At 53.5% G+C, this 18779-nt stretch overlaps 1 protein-coding gene across 1 annotated transcript in view; it reads left to right on the top strand.

Annotated features, from left to right (window-relative positions):
- Fbxo41 (F-box protein 41) overlaps window positions 1-18210 on the top strand; it is a 30524-nt gene extending 12314 nt beyond the window's left edge. The window contains exons 2-13 of the mRNA XM_028860197.2: window positions 5419-6456; window positions 8643-8868; window positions 9342-9415; window positions 9656-10011; window positions 10738-10979; window positions 11154-11269; window positions 11384-11536; window positions 11667-11762; window positions 13628-13746; window positions 13922-14080; window positions 16001-16116; window positions 16229-18210. Of these exons, the coding sequence (XP_028716030.1) occupies window positions 5558-6456; window positions 8643-8868; window positions 9342-9415; window positions 9656-10011; window positions 10738-10979; window positions 11154-11269; window positions 11384-11536; window positions 11667-11762; window positions 13628-13746; window positions 13922-14080; window positions 16001-16116; window positions 16229-16291 (2619 nt within the window). The 5' untranslated portion in view covers window positions 5419-5557 and the 3' untranslated portion in view covers window positions 16292-18210. The remainder of the gene's footprint in view (window positions 1-5418; window positions 6457-8642; window positions 8869-9341; window positions 9416-9655; window positions 10012-10737; window positions 10980-11153; window positions 11270-11383; window positions 11537-11666; window positions 11763-13627; window positions 13747-13921; window positions 14081-16000; window positions 16117-16228) is intronic.
- The last annotated feature ends 569 nt before the right edge of the window (window positions 18211-18779 follow it).

Raw genomic sequence — 18779 nt, 5'->3', positions numbered from 1 at the left:
GCCTCGAACTCACAGAGATCCGCCTGCATCTGCCTCCCGAGTGCTGGGATTAAAGGCGTGTGCCACCACCGCCTGGCGTGATTTAGGTCTCATTACTAGACATTGGCAACAAACAAAACCAAAACATGTAAGCTGGAGAGAGAGCTCAGTGGGTAAAAGCCCTGTACATGCAAGCCCGAGAACCTGAGTTTCATCCCAAAAGCCGTGTCAAAGCCGGAGGTCTTCGTACACACCTGTAATCTCAACATTCTTACCACAGAGAGGGAGATGGAGACAGGAGACCTGTCCAGAGACTGTCAGATCAGCTAGCCTGACTTCTACAGCCACAAAACAAGGAGTAAACCTGCCTTAAAATAGGCGGCTTCGTGGTTAAAGTGCTGGCTACACAAATGTGAGGACTGAAGTCTGTGTCTCCCACAGAAATGCCAGGTGGCCACAGTTGCCTGCCTGTAACTCCAGCCTCAGAAGGCAGAGAGAGGAGATTCCCCAGTGCAGGCTGGCTAGCAAGACTAGGTATATCAGTGAGCTCTGGGTTGGACTGAGAGACCCTGCCTCAGTGAATATGGTGGGAGATGATCAAGGGTGATCTCGTCATTAGCGTGGGGCTTCCATGTGCACACAAACTAGAAAAGAAAGTGGAAAGGCAAGGACCAACTCCTGAAAGGTATGCTCTGCTCTCCACACACATGCTCCGGCTCATGGGAGCTACAGTCACAGACATCATGTTGTCAACACGAGCTGTGTGCTGAGCAAGAGCTTTGGGCACATGTGGGTGTCATGGTTCAAGTGACATCACAAGACCTTTTCTTCTGTCCCACAGAAAAGACGGTAAGGCCACCAGAAGCCCCAGGCTCCTAGCCTGCCAGCTACACACAGGTCCTGGGCTGTCTGTGTTAACCCGAAATGGGAAACGTTTATTTCTCTCCAGATGGCCAGGCCTCTGACAACAGAGTAAGACCACACGTGCTTCTCTGGAGCCAGGGCTGAGGTCAGCTCTACCAACTCAAGAGTTGGCAGGAAACAGTTCTCTAAGAGAAAATTGGGAGTCTAACCAAGACCTAGGGCAGAGTGGCAGAACAGTAGAGCGGTTTATTAAACACACATGGCTTTCTACTTAACGGTTGAATAATTCAGAACGTTTTTCCTGTTCATCCCAATGCAGTCATCCATCACAAACTTAGACTCTAGTTGTCCTGTCTCCAGAAGAAGCTAGCCCGCACCCTCATCCTGAGACACGTCCAGCCCCGTACAGTATTGTGCTATGTCTGATTAAGTAGTAATCTGGTCTTCAGGGTCTTGCAGTCTGTGGGCAGAATAGAATGATGGAGAGAAAACTGGATAGCTGAAAGAACAAAATAACTACCCAGCTGGAGAGGGGAAGGGCGGAAAAACACCTAGTCCACAGCCTACACCTTCGACAAAGATTCTCTGACCTCCCCCGGCCCACTGCTCTGACACTGCGTCTCCATCCTTAGTGCTCTGAGGCTGTTGGTGAGAGAAGGACTGAAGCCTGTTTGGGGATGGAGAGGGCACAGTCTTAGGGGTCGCTAACTTGTTTTCCAGGCTTTTCTATCAATATACTGGCTTTGGTCCTCAGGAGGGCTTTCCATCAATTTGCCTTCTTTATCCAGAGTGTTTGCCCAAAGCCAGAGACCTCATTGGAAGTTGTAATTCTAGAATGGATCCCTGATGGTGGTGGGGAGGGGGAATGGGAGTTGTCTCTTAGCAACAGCCTCCCTTGCGCCACTCACTGTAGGAGCCCAGGCTGGGAAGGAAGGCTCCAGCCAGGGCCTCTGCCAAGGGGCAGTGCAGGCCCCTAGCTCCTTGGCCCCTTCCTACTCAAGCTGCATCCCCTCAACACACACAAAAGACTGCTTATAATGGACGTTTCCATGGAGAGGACACAGCAGGGCCAGAGGAGTCAAGAGCAGGCAGGCCCCGACTGCCCTCCCTCTGAGTTTCCTGCCTTCTCTCTTTGCTTCAGTTCACTTTAGTTTAAAGCTAAGACCTGGCTCTTCATTATCTCTCAGCCATATTAGATTACTGGCCCCAGGCAGAAGGGCCTCTCCAGGTAGGCTAGTTTCTCCTGCTTTGAGCTCGGCTGAAGTGGGTCCTGTTTGACTTTACTAAGGAGGCCACAGGAAAGACCACAGCACCTAACAATATCCTAACATTTTTCTGCTAATGTAGCAGTCTTTGTGGGGACATGGCCTCAGCTCCAGGGGCTGTGAATGACAGTTTAATCAGCGGGTTTGCTATTGTGACAGGGTTCACCAACTTTTTCTTTCTTTGTAGTTTGAGACAAGGTCTTCCTGTGTAGCCTTGGCTGGCCTGGAGCTCACTAGGTAGACCAGTTGGCCGCTAACTCAACAGAGATCTGGCTGCCTCTGCTTCTGAGTGTTGGGATTAAAGGTGTGTGTCCACCAACTTTTGACTGGGGAATGAGGGACGGGGTACTGTTTTACACTCCCCTATCTTAATTTCTTGCCTTGTTGTTATAGTAAACTACTCTTAACAAAAATAACTTATGGGAGAGAGGGTTTATTTTAACTTGAAGTTCAAGGTGCAGTCCATCATGGTTGGGGAGTCAAGGCAGCAGGAGCCTGAAGCAGCTGTTCATTGCAGGAGCAGGAAGCAGGGCATTGAAGGCGAGCGGCTGCTCAGTTCTTTTTCTGTGTACACACACAACCCTCGTCAGAGAAGGATGCCACCCACAGTGGGCAGATTTTTCCACCTCAACAACTGAAATCAAAATTCCCCAGAGGCCCATTTCCAAGATGATTCTAGAGTCTGTGAAGGAGACAACACTGACCACCAGAGGGCCAGGGATACGGCTCAGTGGGGAACGTGCTTAGCAGGTAAAGAGTATCACCACCACGCCTGACAGTCTAAGTTTGATCCTGGCTCCCATATGGTGGAAGGAGGAACTGACTCCCACACGTTAACCTCTGACCTCCACATGTGTGTCATGGCATGATCATCCACCCCACACAAAATAAATGGATTAAATGTAAAGGGGAAAAGCCACTAAATACCAAGGGGGTCTATTATTTGAAAAAGGAAACCACCTTTATCCTTCATTTCTCAGTTAGATTTTTCCGCAGGACAAAACACACGGACCCAGTGTAAGTGAAGAAGGGGAATTGATCATATGCCCCACTCCACATGGAGGAACTGAAAACAGTGGGGAAGGAAGGCAGGCTCCCCAAGATCAAAGCAGAGTGCTGATATGAGGAGGAGGCTAGGCACTGGGTAGCCGTGGGAAGAGAGGTCTCTCCATCCCTGAGGAGATGGCACAAGGCAAGCAGGACCCTCTGGAGGCCCTCAGGAAGGAGAGGTGGAGCTGAGAGAAGCCTCAAGGTAGGAGTCAGTGGGAACAGAGAGAGGCAGTGGGGATTACCCTACAAAGAGGCTGGAATCAGTTAAGAGCAGAAAGTCACAGAACCCTGAGGAAAGCCCACCCTGGGCAGTATGGAGGCAGCCTATGAGGACGGAACAGTCACGCACCCGCCAACAGATAAAGAGCTTGATAACAACTGGGTTGTCCTGAGGGGCACGAAGCCTGGATTCAGGCGGCTGAAAAGGGGGAGCAGATGAGAGAGGAGTGGAAAAGAGGCGAAGGGCTAGAAGCCACAGGTGGCAGGATGGGCAGCGGAGGCTGGGTGAGCTCCTTGCCAGGAATGATTGAGGAAAGACAATAGGGCCCTTGGGGGGAAGGGCAGGAATGCCCACTGGAGGCAGTGCCTGGAATTTCGGCGGGCATGGGATCAGGGCCACCTACAGCATCATAGCTGAGCATCTTGGTTCCAGTGGTTCAGCCTGCACGATGGCTCAGGTCTCCCTAAGATGAAAATTAAGCATGTGCTTGAGAACCTTCTTAGATGTCACCTACATGAGCTAGGGTACATGGAACACCCCAGGGTTGGTTTGTATGCATGTCTTGATGATTGTGTCCACACCGGCCTACAGAAACACAAGCCCCGGGTAAGCTACAGAACACTCTCGACAGCACACAAGGTTCCTTCCTACCCCTTCCCAATTCACTGCAGACACAAGCCTCTGTTCTGACTTGTGTCTCCATCCATTTGGTCTGCTCTTGACGTCCAACTCTGGAATCTTGCAGTATGTTCTGTTTGGCTTCCTTCCCATAATACTAAACATATTCATCTGTTGTTATGGATACTGGTTCTTTTCTTACTACAGAGTAGCAGTCCATTATGAATATACAATTATTCCATTCTACTGTTTTCTTGATTGGGATCTTAATTCTGTAACAATCTTCATTTGGCAATTCACCTGGCTTGGCCTATGAGTGCTGGGATTAAAATAAAGATCTATGTCACCACACCGGAATCCCATCCTGTTGTTGAACAGTGCTTGGCACTTTTTTCTGGGTCAGGAATCATTGTAATTAAAATTATTCCTTTATTTTTTTTTTTTTTTGTTCTGTTTTTTGAGACAGGGTTTCTCTGTGTTGCCCTGGCTGTCGTGGAACTCACTCTGTAGACCAGGCTGGCCTGGAACTCACAGAGATCTGCCTGCCTCAGCCTCCCGAGTGCAAGAATTAAAGGTGTGCACCACCACCTCCTGGCCCCTTTAATAATTTAAAAAAAAAAAAATCCCTTTAAGCCAGGCACAGTGGCTCATCCCTGTAATCCCAGCACTTGAGAGGCTAAGTGAGTTCCTGAAAGTCTGAAGCCAACCTGAGTTACACTGTGAGTTCCAGGCCAGCAAGTCTAGGGACTAAGATCCTGTATTAAACAGTCTATCAACAAACAACGTAGTAACAACAATAATAATTCATTTTTGTCTCTATGATGCAGAGTCTCCAGTAGATCAGGCTAGCTGCACCTCTCTGTGTAGATAAGGATAATCCTGAAGGTCTCATCCTCTTGGCACCTGCCCCACTGGGAAGCAATTTTTTTTAAATCAAACATTCCTTAAACATTTTTAAAATTTTATTTGCTGCGTATGAGTGTTTTGCCTGCATGTGCACCATGTGCTTGCCTGGTGCCAGGGAAGTCAGAGGAAGGCAACGGATTCCCTGGAATTAGAATGGTTGGGAACCGTTAGGTGCGTTCTGGGACCCAAACCCAGGTCCTCTGCAAGAACAACAAGTGCTCTTAAGTGCGAGGCCATCTCTCCAGCCTTCCAAAACAAACATTCATAATTAATTAAAAAAAAAAATCTATACCTAGTAATTTCAGCACTTGAAAGGCAGGAGGTCAGCCTGGCCACACCTGGAGGACCATAGTCCGTACCTCCATTTCCAGCGAGAAGTCGCACTCTTGTGCACAGGTCCCAGAGCCCTCCATCCTAGGCGTATTCATAGAGCCAGGGTACAGGATTGCTGGACCTGGGAGTGGCAGGTGGGGGGTGCGGCTAGCAGGCTGCTGAGCCTCACGTTCTTTCTTCTAGCCTCCTGGGCCCTGGCTATTGGTGACCAGAGTCGTCCTGATCCCGCAGGCCGGGCCCACCCGCGGCCCCCCATGAGCGCGCCCGGCTGACCGGTGAGGCGGCCGCGGTGGAGCCGGCGTGCCCCGAAGGCAGCGGGGCCATGGCCTCGCTGGACTTACCATACCGATGCCCGCGCTGCGGGGAGCATAAGCGCTTCCGGAGCCTGTCGTCACTGCGCGCGCACCTGGAATACAGCCACACCTACGAGACGCTCTACATCCTCTCCAAGACGAACAGTATCTGCGACGGCGCGGCCGCTGCTGCAGCGGCTGCTGCCGCCGCTTCTGGCTTCCCCCTGGCGCCTGAGCCCGCCGCCCTGCTGGCGGTGCCCGGGGCCCGGCGCGAGGTCTTCGAGAGCACGTCCTTCCAGGGCAAGGAGCAGGCGGCAGGGCCAGCGCCCACGGGGCCGCACCTGCTGCACCATCATCACCACCACGCGCCGCTGGCTCACTTCCCTGGCGACCTGGTGCCCGCCAGCCTGCCCTGCGAGGAGCTGGCCGAGCCGGGGCTCGTGCCTGCCGCGCGCTATGCACTACGCGAGATCGAAATCCCACTCGGCGAGTTGTTCGCGCGCAAGTCCGTGGCATCCTCTGCCTGTTCGACGCCTCCACCCGGGCCCGGCCCTGGTCCTTGTTCCGGGCCCGCCTCCGCATCGCCAGCTTCACCATCACCTGCGGATGTCGCCTACGAAGAGGGTTTGGCACGCCTCAAGATCCGTGCGCTGGAGAAGCTGGAGGTGGACCGGAGGCTGGAGCGGCTGAGCGAGGAGGTGGAGCAGAAGATCGCCGGCCAGGTGGGCCGGCTACAGGCTGAGCTGGAGCGCAAGGCGGCGGAGTTGGAGACTGCGCGACAGGAGAGTGCACGGCTGGGACGCGAGAAGGAGGAGCTGGAGGAGCGTGCATCTGAGCTTTCACGCCAAGTGGACGTGAGCGTGGAACTGCTGGCCTCGCTTAAGCAGGACTTGGTGCATAAGGAACAGGAGCTGAGCCGCAAGCAGCAGTGAGTAGACCCTGGGAGTCGAGTGGGTGGGTGTCTCTGGATGTTACTCACTTACGCCTGCACGTGCCTGAGGTGTCTTCATGTGGTCAGGCTTTGGAACACAAGTTCTAAGATGAGTCCGTGATAGTGGTGCCTGCGGGTCCGAGTGTGTCGTGATGAATTGGGAGCTCGGAATACGTGTGTTTCTTCACCTTCGATAGCCAGGCCAGGCAGCTCTTGAATTTTGTACCAGATTTCCCTTTAGCCTACCCAAAGAACTGGCCCAATTCTCCATGCCGTCTTGTACTTCGTAAAAGCATGCAGACACAATTGCATCTTTCTCAGGTCCCATAAACCTGCTGCTTCTTAACCTTCTAATTCTTTGCTCTTGGCTTCTTGAAGGCCTTTCTTGTATTTCTGGTTCCCGAACCTACCCTCTGGGGTCAGGTTGCCACCTCCACACCATCTTTGTGTCCTCAGTAAACTTCATGTTCATCACCATCCTGGATCCATCTGTACAGTGTCTGATGTAGACTCTCACTGTGTAGCCTTTGAGCTCATGATCCTCCTGCCTCAGCCTCATGAATTATTGCCGTGCACTACATTTAGCTTTCCTTTCCTTTTGCTCCTCCTCAGCCATCTTTTCTGGCCACCTCCTTGTTTCTCTAGTCTGCAAATGGAGTCATTTGTTTGTTTGTTCTCATTGTCATACCAAGTTCCAAGCAGGCCGGGATTTCCTTCTTTTGTTCAGTACGTTTCCCCTGAATCTCCAGTAGCGCCTGGCACCTGGATTAAATGTTTAACGGATGCATGAACAGCTGAATGCGTGCCGGGATACACACACGTGCAGGTAACTGCGAGGGTGCTGCGTGTTTACATACCCCTCAGACGATGGGGCAGACTATACGAGTGCTTTATGGTTTTGTCTGTGTTGATGTGACTCAGTGCGTTTTGATAAGAGTACGTGCGTGTGTTTGATTGGGTTGGTGGGCGGGGCTCTCCATGGTTCTTAATGTATTTCAGAGTGTGAATGTGCCCTGAGAATGAGCGTGACTGCATACATAGGAACATGCTGAGGACTGTGTATTGGACCAAGTGAGGATATGTGTTCATAGCCCTGAGGCTCTCGGGGTATGCTTGGGCATGTAACTATGTGAGGAGGCTGTGTATGGAGACCACAGGGAACGAAGGATGTCTGCTTTTGCTTGTGGGACTCTGCATGTGCCTGGAGGTGGCTGTGTATAGGATGGGCATACCCATGACTGTGTCCCTAAGACCAGTTGTGTTTAGTTACTTTTCTCGTTGCTATGGCGAAATACCTCGTACAGTTTAAAGGGCTGTCCGTTTGTTCGCTGGGTCCCACATGGTGGAAGGAGAGAACTGACTCCTTCCCATTGGCCTCCAGCCTCTGCACATGTGTTGGAGCACAGATGTGAGTCAATTTTTGTGTTAGATTTATTTTGACTATTTTTTTTATGTGTATGAGTATTGTGCTTGAATGCATGACCTCTGGTGCCCGCAGAGGTCAGAATAGGATGTTGCATCCCCTGAAAATGGAGTTAGGGTGGTTGTGAGCCAGTATGTGGGTGCTGGGAACCAACCTCAGGACTTCTGCAAGAGCAACAAGTGGCTGAATGAGCGATTGTTCCTGCCACGTGTAGTGAAACTGTGTTTTTAAAAAGCAACTTGAAGAGGAGAAAAGGGCTTCTTTCCTTCAGCTCACAGTTTGGGGAGACAATGGATCATGGCAGGAAGGGTGTGGTCTCAGGAGTGTGAAGTAGCTGGTCAAGGGGTCATCTATAGCCAGGAAACTGAGATGGAGGTTCCTGCTCAGCATGCTTTCAACCTTTTATTCAGTTGGGACTCAGCCCAGGGAATGATGCCATGCAAATTTAGGGTGGATCTTCACACCTCGGTTAACCCAGTCTAGAAACTTCCTCACAGATGTGTCCAGAGGTTTGTCTCCTGGGTGATTCTAGATTCTGTCAGGTTGACTTCAGTATTAACGGGGGTGTCCAGGTGTGTGTGTTCTGAGTGTGTGGCGACTTGTGTGTCTGCCTGTTTGTGTTGCATGTGTGCCGTCGTGTGGGTCTGCGTGCTGGGCACTCTCCATGGGACCATGAGCCAACGCTCTAGGCCGCTGCCAGGCTTTCCTCCAATGGGAAGTCGGGCCAGGGACCTAGGGTAAGAGACTGCTCCCGGCCCAGGGAGGTGGTGCAGATCGACCAGTTCCTGAAGGAGACAGCGGCTCGGGAGGCCAGTGCCAAGCTGCGGCTGCAACAGTTCATTGAGGAGCTCCTGGAGCGTGCAGACAGGGCCGAGCGCCAGCTGCAGGTCATCAGCAGCAGCTGTGGCAGCACACCTAGTGCCAGCCTGGGCCGAGGAGGTGGGGGCAGTGCCTCAGGGCCTGGGGTGAGAGGCCCAGGCAGAATGGTGAGTGTGTACGTGCCCTGGCTTCTCACCTGCTCCTCTGGTCCCCACAGCCTTCCCCCACACCACCCCAACTTGCCTCCTTTGCCTGTTCCCCCAGGAGCACCCCCAGACCTGAAGTGGGAGGGCGGTCCACTCTGTCAGGGCGGGAGTGCTGGCTGGCTCTGAGGCTGTGGCAGGGTGCTTCAATCGCCTCAACCTTCAGAAGCCGATCTCTGTTACTTTCCTGCCAGTGAGAGCCTAGGAGCCACAAGCTGGGCCCTGGGAGGCTGGGTGGGGTGCATTGGGAGGGATTTGGGAGCCTGCCTGTCTGGACTGTCTGTCTGTCCATTCGTCCATCTTTTCCAACTTTATTCTTCTCTCTCTCTCTCCTCTCCTTCCTTTCTTCTCTCCATCTTCCTCTCTCTCCGACTGTTGCTTTCTCCTCTGGCCTCCTCTGCCCATCCTTCCTTTCCCTTCCACTCTGGGGGCTACAGCGAGAACACCACGCAGGCCCAGCTCTGCCAAGCACATACGCCGTTTCACGGCATGGCTCCTCTCCCAGCACAGGGTAAGCCTTGGCCCACCCCACACAGCCTACCCTCACCCTGGAAGGTTTGCTGGCCCATCAGAGGCTCATCTCCTTCTGTGCCCACCCTCCTTGGTATCACCAGTCTGCCTTTCCATGCTCAGGGAACTTTTGGAAAGCAGGCGAGTGGGCCTCCCCTTGGCTGGTGGTAAGGAAAGTGTCGGGAGTTGGGGCAATCTGGTATCCCTCAGCCTTCACTCTGCACTCCCCCACCCACCCCAGGGCCTCCAGCCGTGTGCCAGCTGCATCCCAGAGCTCAGGCTGCTATGACAGTGACAGTCTGGAGCTGCCCCGGCCAGAGGAAGGGCCCTCGGAGGACAGTGGCCCTGGGGGCTTGGGTTCGCGGGCCCAGGCTACCAACGGTGGTTCAGAACGGTCCCAGCCCCCTCGTAGTTCAGGCCTTCGACGACAGGCCATCCAGAACTGGCAGCGCCGACCGCGCCGTCACAGCACCGAGGGGGAGGAGGGGGACGTCTCAGACGTGGGCTCCCGAACTACTGAATCAGAGGCTGAGGGCCCCTCGGATGTCCCACGCCCTGCACCTGCTGTAGCCGGGCCCTTGAACAGCCGCCTCTCAGGTAAGTCCTGGGAAAGCGGGTAGAGAATCCAGCCTTCCAGGGTGCTGGGTTGTCTCAGGGGACCCAGGGTGGAGGTGGTGACCCTTGACTCCTACACCTCTCTTATTCTTGTCTACCTGTAAAACACTCTTCAAGCTTGGAGCAGGGGTTTGTGTGACAGGCCAGGCCTGCAATGACCCAAGGATGCTCCATTTAAGGGGGTCTGTGTACGTGGTGGACTCCATCACAGGTAGGGGAGAAGAGCCGAGCGTTTATTTGGGGCTCTGAGGCTGAGAGTCAGGGTGACCCTCAAAAGGGAAGTTTAGGGCTGGAGAGGTAGTTCATCTAGAATCCAGGGCTTTGATCTCTAGCACCTCAAACTGGACATAGTGGTACACATCTCTAATCCTAGTACTTGGGCAGCAGATGCAGGACAGTCAGAAGTTCCAGGTCATCCTGGGCTACATAGTGAGTTCAAGGCTAGGCTGGAATACACGAGACCATGTCTGAAAAAGTTTTGGGTGTGTGACAAAGCAACAGACACCCCTTTCCAATTAGTAAAACTTGGGGTATTATAGAGAAGGGGAAAGCAGGGGACCTGCTGTCTTCCCTGGGAGCTGGTCCCCAGTGTGGGTCTCTTACTCACCCCTCCTCCTGCCAGCTCCTGCCTTGCCCCAGCTCCCCACCCACAGCCCTGTAACTGCTCTTTTACACCCCACTGTCTCCTTTGGCCCCCATGTTCTACAGCCCGCCCTGAGGGAGGCAGTGGGCGAGGCCGTCGGGTGGAGAGAGGTAGCCCCTCGCGCTCCAATGAGGTCATCAGCCCAGAGATCCTCAAGATGCGCGCCGCCCTCTTCTGTATCTTCACCTACCTGGATACCCGCACGCTGCTACATGCTGCAGAGGTCTGTCGAGACTGGCGCTTTGTGGCCCGCCATCCTGCCGTCTGGACCAGGGTGCTGCTTGAGAATGCCCGAGTCTGTTCCAAGGTGCCTGCCCCTGCCCTTCTGGGAGCCTAGCTCTTAGCAGCAGTAGAGGTCTAGTCTTTGTAACCCTCACTGCCCTGGTTTCCCTACACTCTCATGGCGCCTCCTCCTCCTCAGAGCTAACCCATCGCCAGCCAGTCGAGTCTATCTCTGTTCATATCACTTGATCTTCCCCAGTTCCTGGCGATGCTGGCTCAATGGTGTACCCAGGCCCACTCATTAACGTTACAGAATCTGAAGCCCCGACAGCGGGGAAAGAAGGAAAGCAAGGAGGAATATGCCCGGAGCACCCGGTGAGGCCTGCGGTGGGTGGGTGGGTGAGTGCGTGCCCCTGAGTTTAAGTGGGGATGCTTCCCAGATGAGGAAGTGACCACCAGCAACTCCCTGACCTCTTGGCCCATCCTCAGGGGCTGTCTTGAAGCAGGGCTGGAGTCCCTGCTGAAGGCGGCTGGTGGGAACCTGCTGATCCTGCGTATCTCCCACTGTCCCAACATCCTCACTGACCGGTCACTCTGGCTGGCCAGCTGCTACTGCCGTGCCCTGCAGGCCGTCACCTACAGGTGGGTCTTCCCTTCCAGAAGCACAGCTCACACCCTCTATGCCTTGGTCCCTAGCTACCACATGGTCTTGCTTCTTGGTGACCACAGAGGCCACCACGGTTGGGTCACTTGAGCTTTGGCTTTTCCGCAGGAGTGCCACAGACCCTGTGGGCCATGAGGTGATCTGGGCCCTGGGTGCAGGCTGCAGAGAGATTGTCTCCCTCCAGGTGGCACCCCTTCATCCTTGGTAAGCCCAGGCAAGGGGGGGGGGGGGGGGGGTCGGGAGGGAGCAGCAGTGCGCCTGGTCTGGGGCTGAGGACTGAGCAAGTCAGTGTCGGGGACAGATCACACACAGTGGTCAGTGTGTTGATAGTAAGGAGCTGGGCTGTCTCTCTCTGGCTTGTGGCACTGCCCTTAAATTTTTTATGACATATTTGGGGGTGGGAATCGGGTATCTGTGTGGAGGTCGGGGAACAACTTAAGAGTCATTCTTTCCACATGTGAGTCTCTAGATCAAATTCATGTTATTAGGCTTGGAGGTAAGCGCCGTTACCGACCGAGCCACCCTGACAGCCTGGCATTGCCACTCACACCTTAGCTTTGCGGCTTAGATTATGAGAGCCGTTACTGGCTCAGTGGTGTCTGTCCATGGAGACTGTAAAGTCCATAGTATGTGTGTGTGCAGTCAACACTAGCCTGGCCTACGATAAGCAGGCCGGGAAGTCAGGAAATAATACATAGAGCAGGCTGGGTGTGCCGTCACACACCTCATCTCCGCTTACTCCAGCTCAGGTTGAGAATTCAAGACCTGTATGAGCAATTTAGCAAGATCCCATCTCAAAACAAGAACAAATCAGTTGTTGGCAAACCCAGGGTGCAAATCATCCCTTGCTCTTCTTGGGACTTCCTCAGATTCCCAGGCTTCTCTGCCCTGCCCCTTACCCTCCCAGTGATTCCCCTATGTGCCAGCTCCTCCCAGGCCCTCTAATACCCTGGTGGAGTCTGCCATTGTGGTCCCCTACTAGGTCCCTGCTGTCCCTCATCCTGACCTTAATATCATCCATTCGGTTGTAATTTCTACTTCAGGCTCCCCTACTAGACTTGGTTCTCAAGGAAGACTCTGTGGATGTTCGTTTCTGTGTCCTTGCTACCCTGGGCATATCAGATGACAGATACTGTTGCCTGAATGGATGTTGAGGGATGAAGTTTGGTGTGAGTAGGGTAGGCAAGCCAGCAATGATGGAAAGGCAGGCGGGGAAACATCATGAAGGCCTTGCTAAAAGATGTGGATCGGTGGATCTCATGTAGAAAGTACAAGGAAGCTTTTGGGGAGATTGTCAGCTTTAAGAAGGGTGTATTGAGCCAAACATGGTGGTACACACCTGTCATCCCAGCCCTTGGGAGGTAGAAGCAAGAGGATCAGGAGTTCAAGGTCATCCTCAGCTGTATCATGAGTTTGAGGTCACTCAGCCTGGGCTGAGGTCACTCCTTTAAAAAAAAAAAATCTAGGAGTTGGGGATTTAGTGCAGTGGTAGAGCGCTTGCCTAGCAAGTGCAAGGCCCTGGGTTTGGTCCTCAGCTCCAAAAAGAAAGAAGAAAAAAAAAATCCAAACAAACAAGAGTACCAGAAGCTAGGTGTGGTCTATAACCTCAGCCCTTGGGAGGCTGAGGCAGGGTTGCTACAAGTTCAAGGCTAGGTAGCAGGGACAGATTAAAGTCAGACTGCTAAATGTTGTATGTCATAGACTGTCTGCTGTGAGGGTGGGAGCTGTCCTCATTGTCACCCTGAACGCCAGGGCCCGGTTCAGCTGTCTCGGCTGTAACAGACAGATGAGTATCTGGTCACCAGGTGCAGGGTAAATGGAGACTGAGGTGGGGCTCTGGTCTACAGCGCTCTCTGGTTGGCTCCAGAATCTGAAGGTGCCCGATGTGGTAAGAGGGGAGGGGCGGAGTCAGAGATGAGCTATTGTCTGACAACTGGACTGTTGGCAAGGTGCGTGCCTGAGGCATGGATAGGGACCTCCAGGGATGCTCACACTTGGGACTGCATGACCTCTCTGCACTCTTCACTTCACAATGCCTCCCTGACCACTCTTCACTCTTCACTCTTCAGCCAGCAGCCCACCCGGTTCAGCAACCGTTGCCTGCAGATGATTGGACGCTGCTGGCCCCACCTCCGGGCCCTGGGTGTAGGTGGTGCCGGCTGTGGGGTACAGGGTCTGGCATCACTTGGTGAGTCTTTCCTTGGGGTTGGAGTGGGTAGGTAAGAAGCAGGCAAGGGTGAGATGCTGCCTATGAAATCCCACCAGAGTTAGGGTCTGCAGCCTGAGTGATGGCGAGGGACTGAGTGCTGGGCAGGAGGTGGGTCAGGGAGTTTAACACCAGGCTTCTCTTCTTCCTCTCCTAGCAAGAAACTGCATGCGGCTGCAGGTGCTAGAACTGGACCATGTGTCAGAGATTACCCAGGAGGTGGCAGCTGAAGTCTGCCGGGAAGGCCTGAAGGGATTGGAGATGCTGGTGCTCACGGCCACCCCTGTCACCCCGAAGGCCCTGCTACATTTTAACAGTGAGCAATGGGGTTTGGGGGTACAGAGCAGGGTATGGCTATAGCCTATCCTTGGACATTTTGCAGCATTGAGTGAACTTTTCCTGGGGAGATGCAAACAGTTGCCTGCTCCTCCTAGAAAGGGCACCTATGATCTACCAAACAGTGCCACCAAAAGTCCAACTTGGTGAACCATGGAGTTTATGGCTTATTTACAGAGCATGAATGAGGGTTACATACAGAGTATGGGTTACCCCAAAGTAGCCATACCACTCAACAGATTTATCTCAGCACAGATGACAGCTCCCTTATAGCTACATAGGTGAAGCTCTCCATACTCTAGTCAGAGTCTAATGCCTCCAAGGTGCAGCCAGGGCAAAACTGCACACATCTGGCAGGGCTGGGGAGGAAGGGATGACTGATAGCTCAGGTGAGCATCTGTCTGATGACTCTCCAGTTTTTCTATGAGGAAAAGAGATCAACAAGACCAGTCTCGAGGGTCCCTTGGGATAGTCATAGCCACTCTGATGAAATGGTAATGGCTGTTAGGCGCTCTCTCTCTCCTACAACCATTCAGTGTAACGATCTCCTATTGCTCTAACCAGCATGTGCCAGTGCTGAGGCAGACAGAGCAGTGTTCTTCCTGGCTCCTTCAGCATCTCTGAGGCCAGGATGGTACTCCAGGCCCAGCAGCATTTGATGCCAACTGTTTAGCTGCACAGGATATCTACTGTTCCATTCTGGCCCATAGTGGCACCGGGAGTTGTGTGTGGTGCCAATGGTTCCTGTGTGAGCCTCCCACTGGGGCGGAGGCAGAGAGCAGACAGGGCATCATCAAGGGTTGCAATGCTGCTCTTGAGCACATGACTTTGCTTTCTGAATTCTGCAGTCTCATCTTTCGACTTTCTAGATGGTAGGGTAAAGGTCATAGAATTTTAAGTCCTCTGGGACATTTCTTGGGGTAAGGACTTCACTCTGACTCCTCTGCTGCCCACATCATCCCATCTCCATGGTCATTCCTCTCTGCCTTCACTTGGACCACCACTCAGGACCACTGGCCTCTGGGAGGTTTCCATGCAGATTGATTGAAGGTTCCTTGGTTTTTTCCCCACCAGTACTGGGTTAAACCCAGTGCTTTAAGTGCTGTACTGCTAAGCAGTACCCGTCCCCCACCCCATGAGACAGGGTCTCTCTGCAAAGTCCTGGCTATGCTGGAACTCACTCTGTAGACCTGCCTGCCTCTGCACCCCCAGTGCTGGGATTGAAGGCGAGTGCTACAATGCCTGGCCTTTCTTACATTTTTATTTTGAGACAGTTTGACTAAGCTGTGCAGCAGGCAGGCCTTGAACTTACGATCCTCACGCCTTAGCCTCTTGAGTAGCTGAGGTGACAGACCTGGGCCACCATACCTATTTCTTTGACCGTTATCACCTCCTGAGCCTTCCTATTTACCTTCCTTCAGCCTCATGTCCACCTAAATGGTCCACCAGAACTCACTACTCAGCCCCCTACATCATGCTCTCTAGGCCCCTCCCAGCTCCTGACCTCCCTGCTGCACCTCTCCCTGACATCATGGCCAATAATTCTTGAAGCCCTTGTTTCAAGAAGACTTGATTGCCTCCCACCCATCCGACTCCACACTCAGTCTCAGTTCAGCAGCTAGTCATTTCCAAGTGCCCAGGCCATGGTACAAGCTGTGCCCTCTGCCAGAAAGCTGTTAGGGCACTGAGCAGCTTGCTGTCACACACTTGTCCTTCCAGAATATCTTCCCTGCCTTCTTAAGATGTCCGTTAGGAGCTGTACCAGCACAGGCCTGACACTCTTGTTCTTGTAGCTGGCCCATGTGTGTTTCCCAGTGGGGCTCTGATTTCATTCATGAGAGAAACCCATGGAGCACACTGCCCTTGCCAAGCTCCATCTCCCTTACCTGCCTTCTGCCAGGCATCTGCAGGAACCTCAAATCCATTGTGGTGCAGATTGGGATTGCTGATTACTTCAAAGAGCCCAGCAGCCCCGAGGCCCAGAAGCTGTTTGAGGACATGGTGACAAAACTCCAGGTGAGGGGTGGGCTCTGAGGCCACAAAAGATCCTTTGGCTGGGGCTGGTGAGGGTGGCATCAATTCATCTGCCCAGCACCAACGAAGAGCTAACCTGGGGCTCTATCTCTAGGCCCTGCGACGGAGGCCTGGCTTCTCGAAGATTCTGCACGTCAAAGTGGAAGGTGGCTGCTAACCCGGGTGAGGGGCGGCAGGGCCCCTGCCAGCCCCACACCAAGGCACTCTTTGGACCTCTGGAGGGGCCCTGGCTTGGACTAGACCTTTGGAGGCCTAGTGTTACGCCAGGTTCCAGACAGTGGTTGAGTAACCCTGTCTAACTGCAACAGCAAAGTGACAGGTGACCCAGAGCACAGCCTCCCCAGGGCAGGGGCTTGGACAGAAGCTGCCCTGAGACCCCCATGACATGACATCCTCAGCTGGCACAACCAGCAAGGAGCTGGCACACCAGCACCTGGTTGTCACCACTCAAGAGGATCTGCAGTAACGACCCAGCAGCTCCTCAGCTGTTCAGGCAGGTCTCTCCTTCCTGAGGCCAGCTCCTGCTCAGGAGCCTGTCAGGCCACAGGCCAGAAGGGGCTTAAGGCAGCTCAGACATGGCAAGGAGGACTCTTCTCCCCTTTCCCTGACCAAGCCCTCTGCGAGGCAGTCCCGTCAGACAGTGGGTCTCTCTTCCAGGTCCACATTCATTCTCCAGTGATGATCCAGGCAAGCCTAGGAACCCAGGTAGAAGGTTAGGGGAAATTGGGGCAGGGCCATAGAGATAAGGTTAAAAGGGTAGAAAAAAAAAAAAGCCTGCAACTTCCCAGGACGAGACCCACACCTCCCTAGCAGGTAAAGGACTGGCCAGGTGGAGGAGACTACTGTAAGACAAAGACTTCTCATTATCACACCCCAGAGCGAAGCTTAAAGCAGTCTCTATACTTAGCACTTCTTGCTGAGGGACATGGGAGGGAGGGAGGACCCTGGGCTCCCTGTTGTGCTGAGGCTTGGGGAGAAGGGGCTTGCTTTACTTAACAGCTTGCTTGAGGCAAGGAGCCAGATGCTGGTGCCAAGGCAGAGGAAAGAATGTCCTCAGCCCATCTTCCCGAGTCTTTACAGCCCTGGGCTGAGGCTACAATAGAACACTTGGGGCAGGGTATGTCACAGGCCCTTGCACCATACCCAAGTCTGTTTGAGCACCAAAGCCCCGAAGACTGAGCATCCCTGAGTTCCTCCTCTCAGAACTTGCAGTGGCTAAGGCATGAGTCTTGGCAATCCTCACTTGGGCAGATCTTTCAAATTCCTGGCCTCTCATCCAAATCTTAGGGTTTTTTTGCTCCTGTACAAGGTGGAATCGTCTTGTCAATTTTCTCCAGCTAGGCCACAGCATGAACCCAGCTATGAGTGCCGCCTACCACTGCTGTACGCCCTCCCTGCTCAGTGCTCCCAGATCCCATAGCTCTGTCCCAGTTTGTCATCATGAGTTGTGTGGCTTGTTCTGTCCGTCCTTTGAAGACTGAAATGCCAAGGCTATCATGCTGGACACTCCATGCCTAGTCCCGCATGAAACCTCGGCTGTGTGGTACCTACACCCCTACCTCTCACAGCTGCCTCCAGTTGCTCCCCCCTCTCCAGCCCCGTCCCCAGGAGTCACAGGCAACAGCACAACTTTCCTCGCCTTCAGTGGCTCAGAAGGGAGGTGGAGGTGCACGTGGGGCCCAGCTGCCTTTAGTGGTCAGTTGTTTTGCCAGCTGCATCCATGTAGCCCCTGCTCCCTGTGACTCCAAGACCAGAGGTGCTGCCCTTCCTGTCTCCTGGATAAAGCACAAAGTGATGTGGTAGTTGGCCAAGCCCGCCCCCAGGGGCTTCCATTCCTCAACCCCAGGATTTGGACATCTTCCTGGGCAGGGGAGGCACTGGAATGCCTGGTGTTGAGGGAAACAGGTGGCAGTGCACAGCCATCAGGGCAGGAAGCAAGGTCAATAGTCCCAGGCTCTACTACATCTACACCACATCCTCATCCATGGAGAGGGAACACACCCCTTTTGTTGGCATAGTCTGCTCTCTGCAAAACTGTGTCCAAGAAGTCTTACCTGTGTTCTTGCTGAGTAGAGTTGGGTAAAACTGTAGACCTAAGCCTTTACCAACCCAAGTGACAGGTCACTGTTTCCTGGCTGAGTCTTGGACATCTTAGTTTTCAGGCATGCCTTGAGAGCCAGCAGCTCTGCCCCTCACTTGTGGTTCCTTTGCTTTGCCCCCTGGCAACCAACCCTGCTTCTGGTTGCTATGCTTGTTTCCATCTTTAGCAGTCAAGAGCCAGAGTTGGGGGTGGGGCATCTGGCTTCCTGAGAAGCACCTTAGCCCATCTTCAGGCACCACAAAGGGAGCCCTTTGTCTTATACTTAAGATACAAAAACACATGTGAGGGCATGCATGCCTTGCTCCAGAAGCACAGGGTCTATGGAAAGGGCTCATGGGTGCCAGCCATCTGGCATCTCTTCCAATCCCACCCCCTGCCACACGCCTGGCTCTAGCACCTGTGAAATATAGCATGTTTGGCCTGAGTACTTCATGCTTATGTAGGCTGCTTTTCCCCACAGTATGGCAAAAATATATGCACTCCTTCCCAGAACCTCAGCTTTCTACCCACCAAGAGAAAGCACCCTGAAACCGGGTGGTTTTTT

This window comes from Peromyscus leucopus, chromosome 3 (assembly GCF_004664715.2).
Source record: "Peromyscus leucopus breed LL Stock chromosome 3, UCI_PerLeu_2.1, whole genome shotgun sequence".
Taxonomy (NCBI): domain Eukaryota; kingdom Metazoa; phylum Chordata; class Mammalia; order Rodentia; family Cricetidae; genus Peromyscus; species Peromyscus leucopus.
The sequence above is the reverse complement of the archived record's forward strand: the minus strand, read 5'-3'. Positions and strand labels throughout refer to the sequence as shown.